Source organism: Sorex araneus, chromosome 11 (genome assembly GCF_027595985.1).
Source record: "Sorex araneus isolate mSorAra2 chromosome 11, mSorAra2.pri, whole genome shotgun sequence".
Taxonomy (NCBI): Eukaryota; Metazoa; Chordata; class Mammalia; order Eulipotyphla; family Soricidae; genus Sorex; species Sorex araneus.
In genome coordinates this window covers 26,696,351-26,709,345 of record NC_073312.1, presented here as the reverse complement: position 1 = coordinate 26,709,345, position 12,995 = coordinate 26,696,351, and the positions used below count along the sequence as shown (strand labels likewise).

The following is a 12,995-nucleotide window of genomic DNA, read 5'->3' as shown; positions in this document are numbered from 1 at the left end:
ATTTGTATTATTGACAAACTGTCTGGGTGATACTGCTATACAGACAAGCTTGAGAACCATTAAAAATAAAGTGAAGCGAGCACAGACACTGCAGTTAAAATGTTTATTTCAAAACTATACTTGTATCGGCTGCATGACTATGAACTTCAAAATCCTCACTATAAACAGTAATATCTAAATATGGAGTTGTGTGGCAAGTAGACTTATTTACAAGCACTCAGCACTCTACCTATGGCATTTAAAAAATAGGCTCATGTCTCTACCTCAAGAATTCAATTCTCCTCCCATTTAGTAAAGTCTATACTTCTTCCACAGAATCATTTCTAACAGAATGTGGTAGGAAGAATGAAGTACAGTAACTCCCAAGGAAAAAAATCATAAAAGACACATCAGTTCTCCTCTGATTCTCTCTCAGATTACTCATTTTAGAGCTGCTTTGTTGTAAAGAGATTCAAGTTTTCCTTTAAACGGCCCACATGGGGAGGAACTGATGCCTCCAGCCAACAGCCAGAAACACGAGCTAGAAAGCAGACACTCCAGTTCCAGCCAAGCCTTTCAATGACTCCACTCTGAGGTGTTTCCGGAGCGATGTCCCGAGTCAAGCCTTTAGATGACTCCATTCTGAGACGTTTCTGGAGTGATCTCCCGACTCAGAACCACCCAAGCTCAGTCATTACATATCCCAAAATTATGAAACTGTGTAACAGAGGGGTGGAGAGACAGTAAGAGGGTAGGGCTCTTGCCTTTCATGTGGCTCACCCCAGTTCGACCCCCAGCATCTCATATGGTCCTTGAGCACCGCCAGGAGTGATCCCTGTGTACAGAGCCAGGAGTAAGTCCTGCGCACAGCTGAGTGTAGTCCAAAAGCAAATAAATAAATAAATAAATAAGTAGTGCTGTTATTAGTATGAAAGTATAGTTGATGAGTATTGCTCAGAATTCAAAAAAACCACTCTTGCCTTCTAGAGTCTGATAATACCTAGAAGTCTTTTTAAACTAAATTTCCTCCTTTTGGGGGGGTCAGGAGGTGAAGGAAGTGGGTTTGAGCATCAGCAACGCTCAAGACTTACTCCAAGCCCTGTGCTCTGGTGTGAGTTCACAAAGTAAAATGTGGGGGCTGGAGGCTAGAGTGATAGCATAGCGGGTAGGGCGTTTGCCTTGCATGCGGCCGACCCGGGTTCAAATCCCAGCATCCCATATGGTCCCCTGAGCACCACCAGGAGTAATTCCTGAGTGCAGAGCCAGGAGTAACCCCTGTGCATAGCCAGGTGTGACCCAAAAACAAAAACAAAAAAAATGTGGGGGCTGCTGCGACAAAACAATGCGTGTGCCCAGAGCCAGAGCCGCCTCCCCAGATCCCCAGGCCTCCCCAGCAGAGAGACAGAGAGACAGGGACCACCCACAGTTTGATGGTGAAAATGGCCCATTCAATGCAGAGCTGCTAGCATACTTATAGAACATCTGAGGGGGGTTGAGGTAAGGCTATATGTGTGACTGATCATTTACACAGATAAACATTTGGCAGAAGAAATTGTCTTGGGGAGAGCAACTCAAGGAGATACTGTCTCCCAGGGACATCTACATTGCTGTTATCTTTCCCTCTAGTTGTGTAAGTTGTCAATACTTGCAGTTCTCTGGATAAACACAGTAAGAGACAAGGATCCCAACACTTAGTTCTCCTGGCTCTGAGAGCAAGCAAGGCTTTTACCGTAAATCCCAGACGAAATCCTCAGTTCCGTTAAGCTTGTTCTCCCCCCATGGGGGTCCTGTCTCTTAAGTCATAACAGCTTGCATCAAAATCATGCATTTATGCTTTCTAGAATGTTCCATTTCAATGCCGGGGTAGCTTTGCCACTCACCCTCAGTCCATCCCAGTCCCACGGGCGGAGCTCCCTTTTGGGGTGTTAGGAACTATAGCAACTGAAGCCTGAGTCAAGTAATTACGACCAAGTAATTATACCCAGAAGTACATATATTTCAGAGTCAATCAACTCCCAAATATTAGGCATATAGCATTAATGGTCTTTCTGTGTTTAACCAAAGAACACTGCTCTACAGTAAAATATAAGAAGGTAGTAAAATATAAAAAGGTTATAGGGGAATACACAGCACTTCAAATACAAAGAAGTACAAACACAAAGTTCAGAATTACCAGAAAGTTTCGGCTTATAAGTAATCAAGACTGACTTGGGGAACTATTACAATGAGAGGTAAAATACAAAGGAAAGGTCAAAAATAGACTTTAACTAAATTAGGACTGCTAGCAAGCACACGGTGAGGTGCCCTAGTCTGGGAGGAGGAAAAGGGGCAATTCACTGATGAAGCCAAAAACACTTAGGGTTAATATCCAACATCCTGGTATTACTCCTGGCAGTGCTTGGGGCATATGTGGTGCCAAGAATCAAATCCAGCTCAGTAACATGCATGACAAGAACTTTACCTGCAGTGCTACCTCTCCATTTCCCTAAACCAAATCTTCTTAATCATAATGTGAGTTATTATTTTAAATAGAATACATATATCTTGAGTCAAGTTTTGCCGCTCTTCCCCTGGCATCAGGCTGGGCTGCAAAACTAGGAAAGTATACCAGGTACACTTACTTCTTCATGATCTGGATCTCATGGCACCACCGTTCTCTGTTTTTGGTACTTAGCTCAAGGCGACAATACTTAATTGCTATTTTGAGATCCAGTTCCTGCCAAAATAGAAAATAGGGAAAAAAAAACCTTACAAATTAGGCCCTGATACAAATGCATTATCAAAGAAATGTCCACCTGTAGAAACAAAACTATTTAACCTTATTTATTAAACATATTTATTCTCAGCTCTCTTGAAGAGTCAACAGTTTTGCTATGTAAGCTATTTGATAGAGAAACCAAAGCTTTAAAATTGACCTTCGGGGGCTAGAGCAATAGCACAGCAGGTAGGGCGTATGCCTTGCACGCGGCCAATCCGGGTTCGATTCCCAGCACCCCATATGGTCCACTGAGCACCACGAGAGTAACTCCTGAGTACATGAGCCAGGAGTAACCCCTGTGCATTGCCGGGTGTGACCCAAAAAGCAAAAAAATTAAAATTAAAATTAAAAAAAAATTAAATTAACCTTCAAACACACCAAAATACTTACACTTGACTAAAGGTCCAGCGAAACAGTAATGCTGTTATTAATAATAAAGGTCGGTGTCTTACCTTGCACACGGCTGATCCTGATTCATTCCCCAGAGCCCCATGTTGGTCCTCCAGTCCCACCCCGGAGTAGTCCCTGAATACCGCCAAGTGTAACCCAAAATCCCCCAAAAGAGTGAGTGAGGCCAACCCTATAGTAGGTCTCTACCGAAAATTGTCTCAAATAATCTGCTACAAGAATAGAAAGACCATGTTCTCCCCAATCTAATTTGGGTAGGGCGTTTGCTTTGCATGTAGCCCATCAGGGTTTGACCCCCAGCACTGCATATGGTCCCCCAAGCATCACCGGGAGTGATCCCTGAGCCCAGAAGCAAAAAACAAACAAAAAAGAAGGGCTCAGTCTCCAGCACAACTAGAATGAAGAGGAAAAATTGGGCTCCCTAACCTTAACAGTAAGAGAACAGTTTTGTCATAACCAAGCCTAATTCAAGAACCTCCAAAATTAGTTCCTAATCTTTGCATTTCAAGTAACATTAAAAATGTCCTTAGTGATTATTACAGATCTTGCCTATGTGTAGAAATTGAATCATTTCTGGCTAAAATTAAACCAGATTTGATGCACATTACAGAAAATAGCCAAATCTCATCACATTCCAGCAGTATTAATAATATGGACTAATATCAGCAGTCAAGAACAAAAAAGAGTAAAAACCAAGCAGAAAGAAGAAAAATAATTAAAAAAACACTTAAGACTTAATTTGAACAGGACAACGTATTGGAGAGCTGGGAAAGGGCTGAGGACAAGCTAGAAAATAAAGTCACTATGTAGAAAGGAAAGGAAAAAAATGGAGTAGATGGAAGATCTAGTCTAACTACAATCCTCACTCCCTTCCACTTTTTTGTTCTGAGCATTTTTTACTCTGTATCTCAATAATGAGATAGCTATGAACATTAAGTACTAAAATTTCATCTGAATGAGGCAGGAAATTAACTATTTCAAAAACAATCCTATCAGGGCTGGAGCAATAGCACAGCAGGCAGGGAGTTTGCCTTATACTCGACTGACCCAGGTTCGATTCCCAACATCCCATATGGTCCCCTGAGCACTGCCAGGAGTAATTCCTTAGTGCAGAGCCAGGAGTAAACCCTGTGCATTGCCAGGTATGAACCAAAAAAAAAAAAAAAAATCCTATCCTAAACATTTCTCTATTTTTATTTCACTTACCCTATGAAGATCTCCTCCACTCTACACTTTCACAAAGACTTTTCCGAGGAATGATTAGAGATATCTAGCACACACACACAAAATATGTTTTAAAAGAAATATTCTAGAGCCATGTCTCCAGACTGTGAACTAAGCTTTTGCCCCACGCCAGCTAGTGGGGGAAATATCCTTCTTCCTTGGTTTTTCTTCCCTCCAGGAGGAAGCAGCATAATGTCCACCATATTTTGAAACTTTTAAACAGGTATGAACTTGGTGGCTTGGGGGGGGGGGGAAATGTGTTTTGAACTTGAAACAGCAGGACGTTTGGGCTGGGGCCAGTGCCGGCTCGAGCTCCGCCAAGATTCGACCCGGGTGGCCATGCCTTTGCACAGCCACCTTGCTGTGGAACAACCAGGATCCAGAGACAGCTATATTACTTGGGGTCCCAGCGAATGCTTGCAGCCATGTCTCCAGACTGTGAACTAAGCTTTTGCTCCATGCTGCTCCAGGAAGGAAAATGATTCAATTTCCAACTTAAATCTCCCTGGACTTAATTACTAAAATACAGAAATCCTAAACCGTGCGGCCGCGGTTTCACTACTTTGTATCTCTTCATTCTCATCAGTGGAAAACTAATTATCAAATGTTTCCTTGTCAATAGGGCCATATTCTTGGGGGATAAACTCCAACAAGAATAGCGAGTTCTGTGTTGAAACTCCAACAATAGTGAGTTTTGTGTTGAAATATGGAATGTAATCAAGGTAAAAAGAAAAGGAAGTGAAATTTATCAGTTATGCAGGGGGGGGGTAGGGAGGTGGGGGATGGGAGGTATACTGGTTTTTTTTTTTTTTGGTGGTGGTGGAATACGGGCACTGGTGAAAGGACGGGTGTTTGAGCATTGTATAACTGAGACATAAGCCTGAGAACTTTGTAACTTTCCACATGGTGATTCAATAAAATAAATTAAAAAAAAAAAAAGAAATATTCTAGGGGACACAAAGATAGTACAATGGGTAGGGCACATGCCCTGCACACATTTGATCCAGGCTGGTTCCCTGCCGTACTATGTGGTCCCATGTGAGCACAGAGCTAGGAGTAAGCCCTGAATATCACCAGGTGTGGCCCGAAATAAAGCTAAACAAAACAAGAAGAAATATTTTGAGGATGTATGTGGTGATAATGGTTGCACAAGAATATTAAAGAATTTAATGTCACAAAATCAAAACAGGAAATGTTGGGAACACAAAGACATTACAGCAGGTAAGGCACCTGCCTCAGATGAAACCAACCTGAGTTCAATCCCAGGCATCCCATATGGTCCTCCAAGTCCTGCCAGGAATTGACCCCTGAGAGCACAGCCAGGTGTAAGCCCGGAACACAGCCGGGTGTTTAAAAAGGGTAAATGTTACGGGGGCAGAGATCATGCAGGAATTGAGGCCCGTGACTTCCACAGGTTGGCCCTAGTCTGAGCTCCAGCAGCGCCTGGTTCCCTGAACATCACAAGCTGTAGCCCTGAGGCCCCAAGAACTGCCAAGTATGGCCCTTGAGGTTCCCTGCACCTACCAATGTGGGCCAAGTAATCCCTGGAGTTAAGGGGGCCTGAGCAGCGTGCATCCTCACGTCCTCGCACTGAACTGTTTGCCCCACTGGCCCAGTATCCCTGTGAGACCCCTTTTCTCCGCCCCGAGATCCCCCCTCTCCGAAAAGGGTTTCTTTACTATAGTTCTATTAATATGCTAATGTGGGTTATGAATCTCTGTGTAGACTCCCTTGTGAAGGAAAAAATATACCATTTCCAATGTATATCTTCTTGACCAAAGAAATGTTTTCCAAAGCATCCCATGAGATTAGTTTTTCCAACAATACCCTGAGAAATGTTACCCTAGGCAAAACTCTTTGGTTATTTTGCCATGTTTCCATCACTTTACAGATACCTTCATTATAGATATAACAGCCCATTGTATTTATAACGCTTCTATGTCTGTTTCTCCCACTAGATTTGAGTCTCTGAAGATAGAAAATACTGCTTTTTATCAGTCTGGACTCCATTAGCACCCAGCACAACAATTAGTTAAAACAGACCATTTCAGGCCAGAGAGTTCTATCAGGGTTAAGGTGCTTACATTGCCTGTGAGTGACTCTGATTCAATAACTGGGACCAAATATGGTCCCCAGAGCACAACTACGAGTGACTCCTGAGCTCAGGGCCAGGAGCACCTGAGTACTGTTGGATGTACCCTGTACCCCAAAAAAAAAGACCATCTCATATACATTTTTCTTCCTCAATGTGGGGTTTTTTTTTGGGGGGGGAGGGGAGAATATTCAGTTTTTGGGACACACCAAGCAGTGTTGAGGTCCTACTTCTGATAGTGTTCAGGGGACCATGTGGTGCCAGGGATTAAACCCAAAGTTCCTGCATCAAAGACTGCATTCCACCCCTCTGAACTCTCCCCTAGATCCTCAATGCACTTTAAGAGGTATAGATGAAATACTGGGATGTGGCTTCTACCAAAACAAAAGATTTTTTTTTCTTTTTGGGTCACACCCAGCGACGTACAGGGGTTACTCCTAGCTCTGCACTCAGGAATTACTCCTGACAGTACTTGGGGGACCATATGGAATGCTGGGAATCGAACTTGGGTCAGCTGCATACAAGGCAAACACGCTACCCGCGGTACTATTGCTTCAGCCCCAAAACACAAGATCTTGAAATCTACACACATAATCCTTAAGTCGGGCTTGGAAAGGAAGGTTGCTGCCTCCAAGTCATATGACAGAGTAATTCTCTTACCAGAGGCCCAGATGTCAAATGTTCCAATTTTAGGGAAGGGCCACTCTAGGTAACCGGAAAGTTCCTAAAAGATTTTTAAGTTTCTGGAGGAATACAAATCTCTTAGATATAAAAAGTGATGAATTCCAAAGAGTCAGAAAGTAGAAATGGCTGTTGCCAAGGAAATGGGAAGCAGCTCCAGAAGTGATTCCCCAGCAAAGCAGTGAGGAGTATCCAAATACTACCACATGTGGCCCGCATCCCCTGCCCCTTTCTCTCCACCTACCAAAAAAAAAAAAAGAAAAGAAAAATAAAAAGTTTGGGGGCTGGAGCTATAGTACAGCGGGTAAGGGGCTTGTTTAGCACAGAGCTGACCCAGGTTTGATTCCTGGGATCCTTGGGGGACACATATGGTCCCCCAAGCCCCACCAGGAGTGACCCCTAAGTGCAGAGTAAGGAGTAAGCCCTGAACACTGTCAGCTGTGATTCCCCAACAACAACAAAAAAGGATTGGGCAATGAATGTCAGTGATGACTATGTGTGACTATACGTAATACTACTGAAAGGCATTTTTAAAAATTATTAAAATGGTAAATGTTACGTTATACATACTTGCACCTTCCAAGTGCCTCACTCCAAGATTTCCTCTTTCACTTTGTCTAGAAACCCACTTCACAAGAATCTCTGCTCCATCAGTGACACTGGACATTCTCACTGCCTGCAAACGTACATATTCCTCCTGTGCAGTCACCGACCCTGTGGGTTTTCTAGTTACACTCATTTCTCAGGACAGCAAACCAGCAAACCATACTTTCCTCTCTGGAATTAACTTACAGGCCAAGTGCAGGAATTTCAGTAATATTTGTATGACTCTGTGTGTGTGTGTGTGTGTGTGTGTGTGTGTGTGTGTGTCTCCCCACCACTCACAGGCCAAGTGCAGGCATTTGAGTAATATCTTGTTGAGTGTGTGTATGAGCGGGAAATGTCACTGCTGGGGGCGGAACCGGGCCTCATCCCTGCAGAGCGTTGCTCTACCACTAAGCTCCATCTTCAGCAATTTTAAGCAACTGCCTAGCTCTCCACCTCCTCCCATTTCCCTTCTCAGATTTGTCTTTTGCAAGATAATTATTCCTAGAACAGTAAGTTTCACTCTTGAAACTTCCTTTTTAAGGATGAAGGAGGAGGAGGAGGCTGCGGTGGGGACAAGGGCGGCAGAAGTTACTATTTGGTGCATCCCTCCGGCCAGGACTGCGCTAAGCCTGAAGGTCCAGGCTAACCTCTCGGGCGGACCCCCGACTTAACGGCAAAAACCTCCCCACTTCGCCGAGGGCCAAGCAGAGACCATCCTGCAGAGCGCGAGTCCAGGCTCCGCTGTCTGTGGCTGTGCGTCCACTTCCCCCACACTGGACAGGCATACGGCCCCGTGGACGTGCCTCACGGCTCGGACGGGCGGACAGGCTTCAACAAGAAGCACGGCCGCAAACTTAAGCGACTAAAGGCGGCCACCGTGGTCAATGTCCCGGATTTCGAAGTTGAAATTCCGCACAAGATGCGACAGGACACCGCCGGCGTCGCCCTCCTCCCTCTCCCAAGTTGAAGCCGAAGCCCTAGTCGCTGCCAACTCGCCAACTGCCCCCGCTCCCATCCGGGATGGAGCGCAGGTCCCCAGCACGTACCTGCACACACCCACTCCACAACCCCGCCTCGCCTCCGGACGCACTTCCCAGTGCCCAGCAAGAACCCGAACCTCCCGCCCCCCACCTAGACGGACCCCCCAGTCCCCAGCACATACCGGCACCTCCCTGCCTCACCCCCTCCAGGCGCAACCCCTGTCCCCAGTCCCCAGCATACATTAACACCTGCCAGACTTCCCCTACCAGGAGCGCACCCCCCACAGGACGCAGCCCGGTCCCCAGCAAGTACCCACTCCTGCCCGACACCCCCACGCCCCCCAGCATGTACCCGCACCTGCCGTCCCCTACGACACACCCCCACCCCCAGCACATCCCCGAACCTGCGCGACCCCCGCCCCCAACAAGTACCCACACCTGCCCGCCCCCTAGGACGCAACCCCGCCCCCAGCTCGTCCCCGCACCTGAGCGACCCCCCTCCCCAGCACGTCCCCGCACCTACGCGACTCCCGCCCCCAGCACGTTCCCGCCCCCTGCCCGCCCCCAACCCAGCATGTACCCGCACCCGCCAGCTCCGCCGGTACGCGCGGACACCGCGGGCGGGACGCCCGTGTGCCCCCCAGTCCCCCCACACCCCCGTGCTCGCGCGGCCGCCCTGACACTCGCCACCCTCGCAGGCTCGTCGGCGCCGTCACCCTTTGCAAAGTCCCCGTGGCGTCCCGGGCACTCCGGCCCCGAGGCCCCCGAGGCCCCCGAGCCCCCCGCCCGGGAGCGCGGCGCCCACCTCCCCCCGCACCCGCGCCTCTCGCGCGCGCTCACCCGGTGCTGGTACAGGCAGACGTTCCCGAAGCCGCCGGTGCCCAGCCGCTCCCGCATCTCCCAGGGCCCGCCCGCGCCCGGCCGCAGCCCCGGGGGCCGCTCCATGGGGCGGGAGGGGAGGCGGCCGCAGGTTCCGCCACTGTTCCCAGGCCGGTTCCGGGGCGCCGGGGCGCCGGGGCTCCCGCAGCTGGCGTCTCGCGAGAATCGCGTCATTTCCGGCGGCCGGCGCAGGCCCCGCCCCGCCCCGCGCGTGCCGCTGGACTCGAAGGGGTCCGGCGGTGGGAAGGGTGGGGAGAGAGGAGCGCTTTCCGTCTTCTTGTTGGGTGTCCTACACGATTTCCTGGCAGCGAAGCTCTCTGCAAACCCCGCCACCCCTTCCGCTCACTTCCTAAACCGGACTCTCCCCTCCTTCGTCATTCTCAACTTCTCCACCCCTGTCTACACTTCACCTCTCTTCGGACCTCTCTGCCACCTGTCCAACCCCAACACACCCTGAGCTGGCGCTGGCTACCACTGATTTACACATTATTGAATCAGAAGAACCTGCTCTAACAGGCCCCTGGGTGCATCAGCCTGCATAGTTTGCTTCTTTAAAAAAAAAAAAAATATATATATATATATATATATATAATTAACCACCTTCCCTAGAGGAGCTAGGCTAAGCTCAGCTCCTCTTTCTCTTGAATTTCTATACACCCTCTGGGTTCTTCCCTGCAATCCCAAACAACTCAAAGTTGTGAAACTGTAGTGCCTCAAAGCGCCTTTGCTTGACTTGGGGAGCTTTGCCTCGTGTTGCTCACGGGGCTTTTCCATTAAGCAGTCTTCCACTTAAGGCTTTTCCATACAACAGTTCCTCCTGGGAGAATTGTTTCAGATGCATGTGTATAGAGGCAAGCTTTGGAGTTCTGTTGGAGTAGCAGTAAAGGGTTTCTGGCAACCTTAGCCTAGAGGAACCATGTGAGTTTTAGCTTGGGGTGGTTGGTCAAATGCTCAACTTCAAGATCTTGTCTCACTCCAGGTAGAGCACCATCATAGAATCAAATTTGATGAAGAAATGTGTCCATTAGCTAGGCCAGAGCAATAGTACAGGGGGTAGGGTACTTGCCTTGTACATGTCCCACCTGGGTTCAATCCCTGGCATCCTATTTAGATTCCAAGCCTGCCAGGAGTGATCCCTAAGCACAGAGCAAGGAGTGAACTCTGAACACTGCAGCCTGTGGCCCCAAACATTTGTGATCTCTCCCACTAATGTGTCTGTTGCATTAATTATGTCATAAGGCTGAGCTCATGTATACTTGGACCATCTGTGCAGCCCACTATGTCAACTCAGTGCTCAGGATTCCAAATGATGTGTGACAGACTGTACCAGAGCAGATGTAACATACAAGACAACAGATAGTGGACTGGTGCAACACAGCAATGTTGCTGGCTGCTTACAAGTATACATGTCTGTTGTCACTTGGATGCAGAAAAGAGCAGCCAAAATGTGGATCCAGCACTGGACAATGATTTATGTTACAGAGCATCAAAACGTGTGTGGTATAGCAGATTCTGTTTCCCCACGTGTGCTTAGTAGCTACAGAGCCGAAATATCAGGCTTGGGTGTGATGGCAAATAATATTTCCAAGAAAAAGCACATCCCTTAAAGTTGGGTTGGCAGGACAAATTGTGATAGATCGTGCTAACCTAAGAGGAAGACTTTGATTGCCTGATGTACGGCCTAACTTGGATGGAGAGTACCTGATCTCCAGTACATATCAGCACTCAGGCAGAAGAGTATGCTACGGATCTGAGGATACTGGTAAAGGGACTAAAACTCAAGTAGCCAGGGGCTGGAGCAATAGCACAGCGGGTAGGGCATTTGCCTTGCACGCGGCCGACCAGGTTCGATTCCCAGCTTCCCATATGGTCCCCTGAATACCGCCAGGGGTAATTCCTGAGTGCAGAGCCAGGAGTTAACCCCTGTACATCGCCGGGTGTGATCCAAAAAGCAAAAAAAAAAAGAAAAAAGAACTCAAGTAGCCATCTTGCAAGGTGCTTTCTGCTAAGTTTCCCCCCCAAGTGGACTCCTCTAATATCTCCATTCTCAAGGCTGCTGCTTTTCTCTTTTGTTAAAACTCCTGGAATCAAGCCAAAGTGATAGTCTCACAGGAGACTGCAGTTCCTTAAAGAGCAGACTGCAGGGACTTCCTGGGCAGTTCACAGTGGGCAGAGTGCTTGCCGTGCATACGGCCAACACTGATTCTGTTTCCAATATCCCCATATGGTCCTCCAAGCCAGGAGTGATCCCCAAGCATAGCTAGGTGTGACCCAAAAACAAAGAAAAAAAATCCTAAGCAGAGTGACCTCAGAGTAATCTCCAACTTTGATGCCTCAGTTTTTCCATATAGAAAAATGGAGGCAATACCTACCTTACAGATATTTTCTGAAGATGAATTAAGTGAAACACTATCTGGGCCGTAAGTACCCAACATATGAGCAATTATTTTTCTTTCGGTTTCCAAAACAGAGTATTCTCCTGTGGCATTTCTCTATCATTCCCTCTCTCTGCTCCTTTTTTCATGTACCAGTCAGGTCACTATTTCCAAGCCCCTCTTTGGGGGAGTAGATGTACTTGGACACCATACCCAGAGCCAGGGACAGAACTCGGATTGGCCACATGGGAGGCAAATGCCTTAGCCACTGTACTATTTCTCCACCCCACCCAAGGATGAACTTATTAATATTTGGGGTGATCAGAGATCTGGCTCAGAGTTCCAGCATGCGTCTTGCAAATGTGAGATGATGGGTTCAATCACTGATACCACAAAACATAACTGTTATTAGTTTTTAGCTAATCTTCTTCAACTTAGGACTGTGTTTACCATATCATATTTTCAACCATTCTTGTAATTACATCTATAGTCTATATAATAATCTCCAAAGTCTTATCACCAACCCAGACACCATGAATTTAGAACAATCCAACAGCCCAGAAACATTCAACATATCCAAAACAGAACTCATCTTTTCCTCTGTCCTTTGCCCCTTCTATCCCTGTTAAGCTGTAGACTCTGGGTTAGGAGAGACCAAGCTAGGACATGGTCTTATTCCAGGGGCCTAGAAAAATGCCCATTATACAAAGGAATATTAATATTCACCAAAGGACTGAGTCAAGTTTTTGTTTTTTTCCTTTGGTTTCTGGGAAACCAGTGCTCAGGGCTTACTCCTGGCTGTGCTCGGGGATCACCGCTGGCAGGGCTCAAGGAACCGTATGAGGTGCTGGGGATTGAACCTGGGTAAGCTATGTACAAGGCAAGTGCCTTCCCCATTGAATGAACTCTTCTGTACCAATGAGTGCCACAAGAAAGAAAAAGCAAATGCCTCAGGTCCTTTCTCCACCCTCTAAAGCCCTGGGCTAACGGCCAGCCCCTCCAGTTATACACACACTATTTCATTTCAGTGA

General features: G+C 47.3%; 1 protein-coding gene across 3 annotated transcripts in view; it reads right to left on the bottom strand.

Annotated features, from left to right (window-relative positions):
* Positions 1-9,727, bottom strand: part of CHUK (component of inhibitor of nuclear factor kappa B kinase complex) — a 44,972-nt gene extending 35,245 nt beyond the window's left edge. For all 3 annotated transcript variants that reach the window (XR_008627071.1, XM_055119492.1, XM_055119493.1), the window contains exons 1-2: positions 9,551-9,727; positions 2,601-2,695 (exon numbers count right to left, since the gene is read on the bottom strand). Coding sequence is in view for 2 of the 3 variants with exons in the window: in XM_055119492.1 (XP_054975467.1) it covers positions 2,601-2,695; positions 9,551-9,655 (200 nt within the window). In the remaining variant the exon portion in view is untranslated. The remainder of the gene's footprint in view (positions 1-2,600; positions 2,696-9,550) is intronic.
* Positions 9,728-12,995: the final 3,268 nt, after the last annotated feature.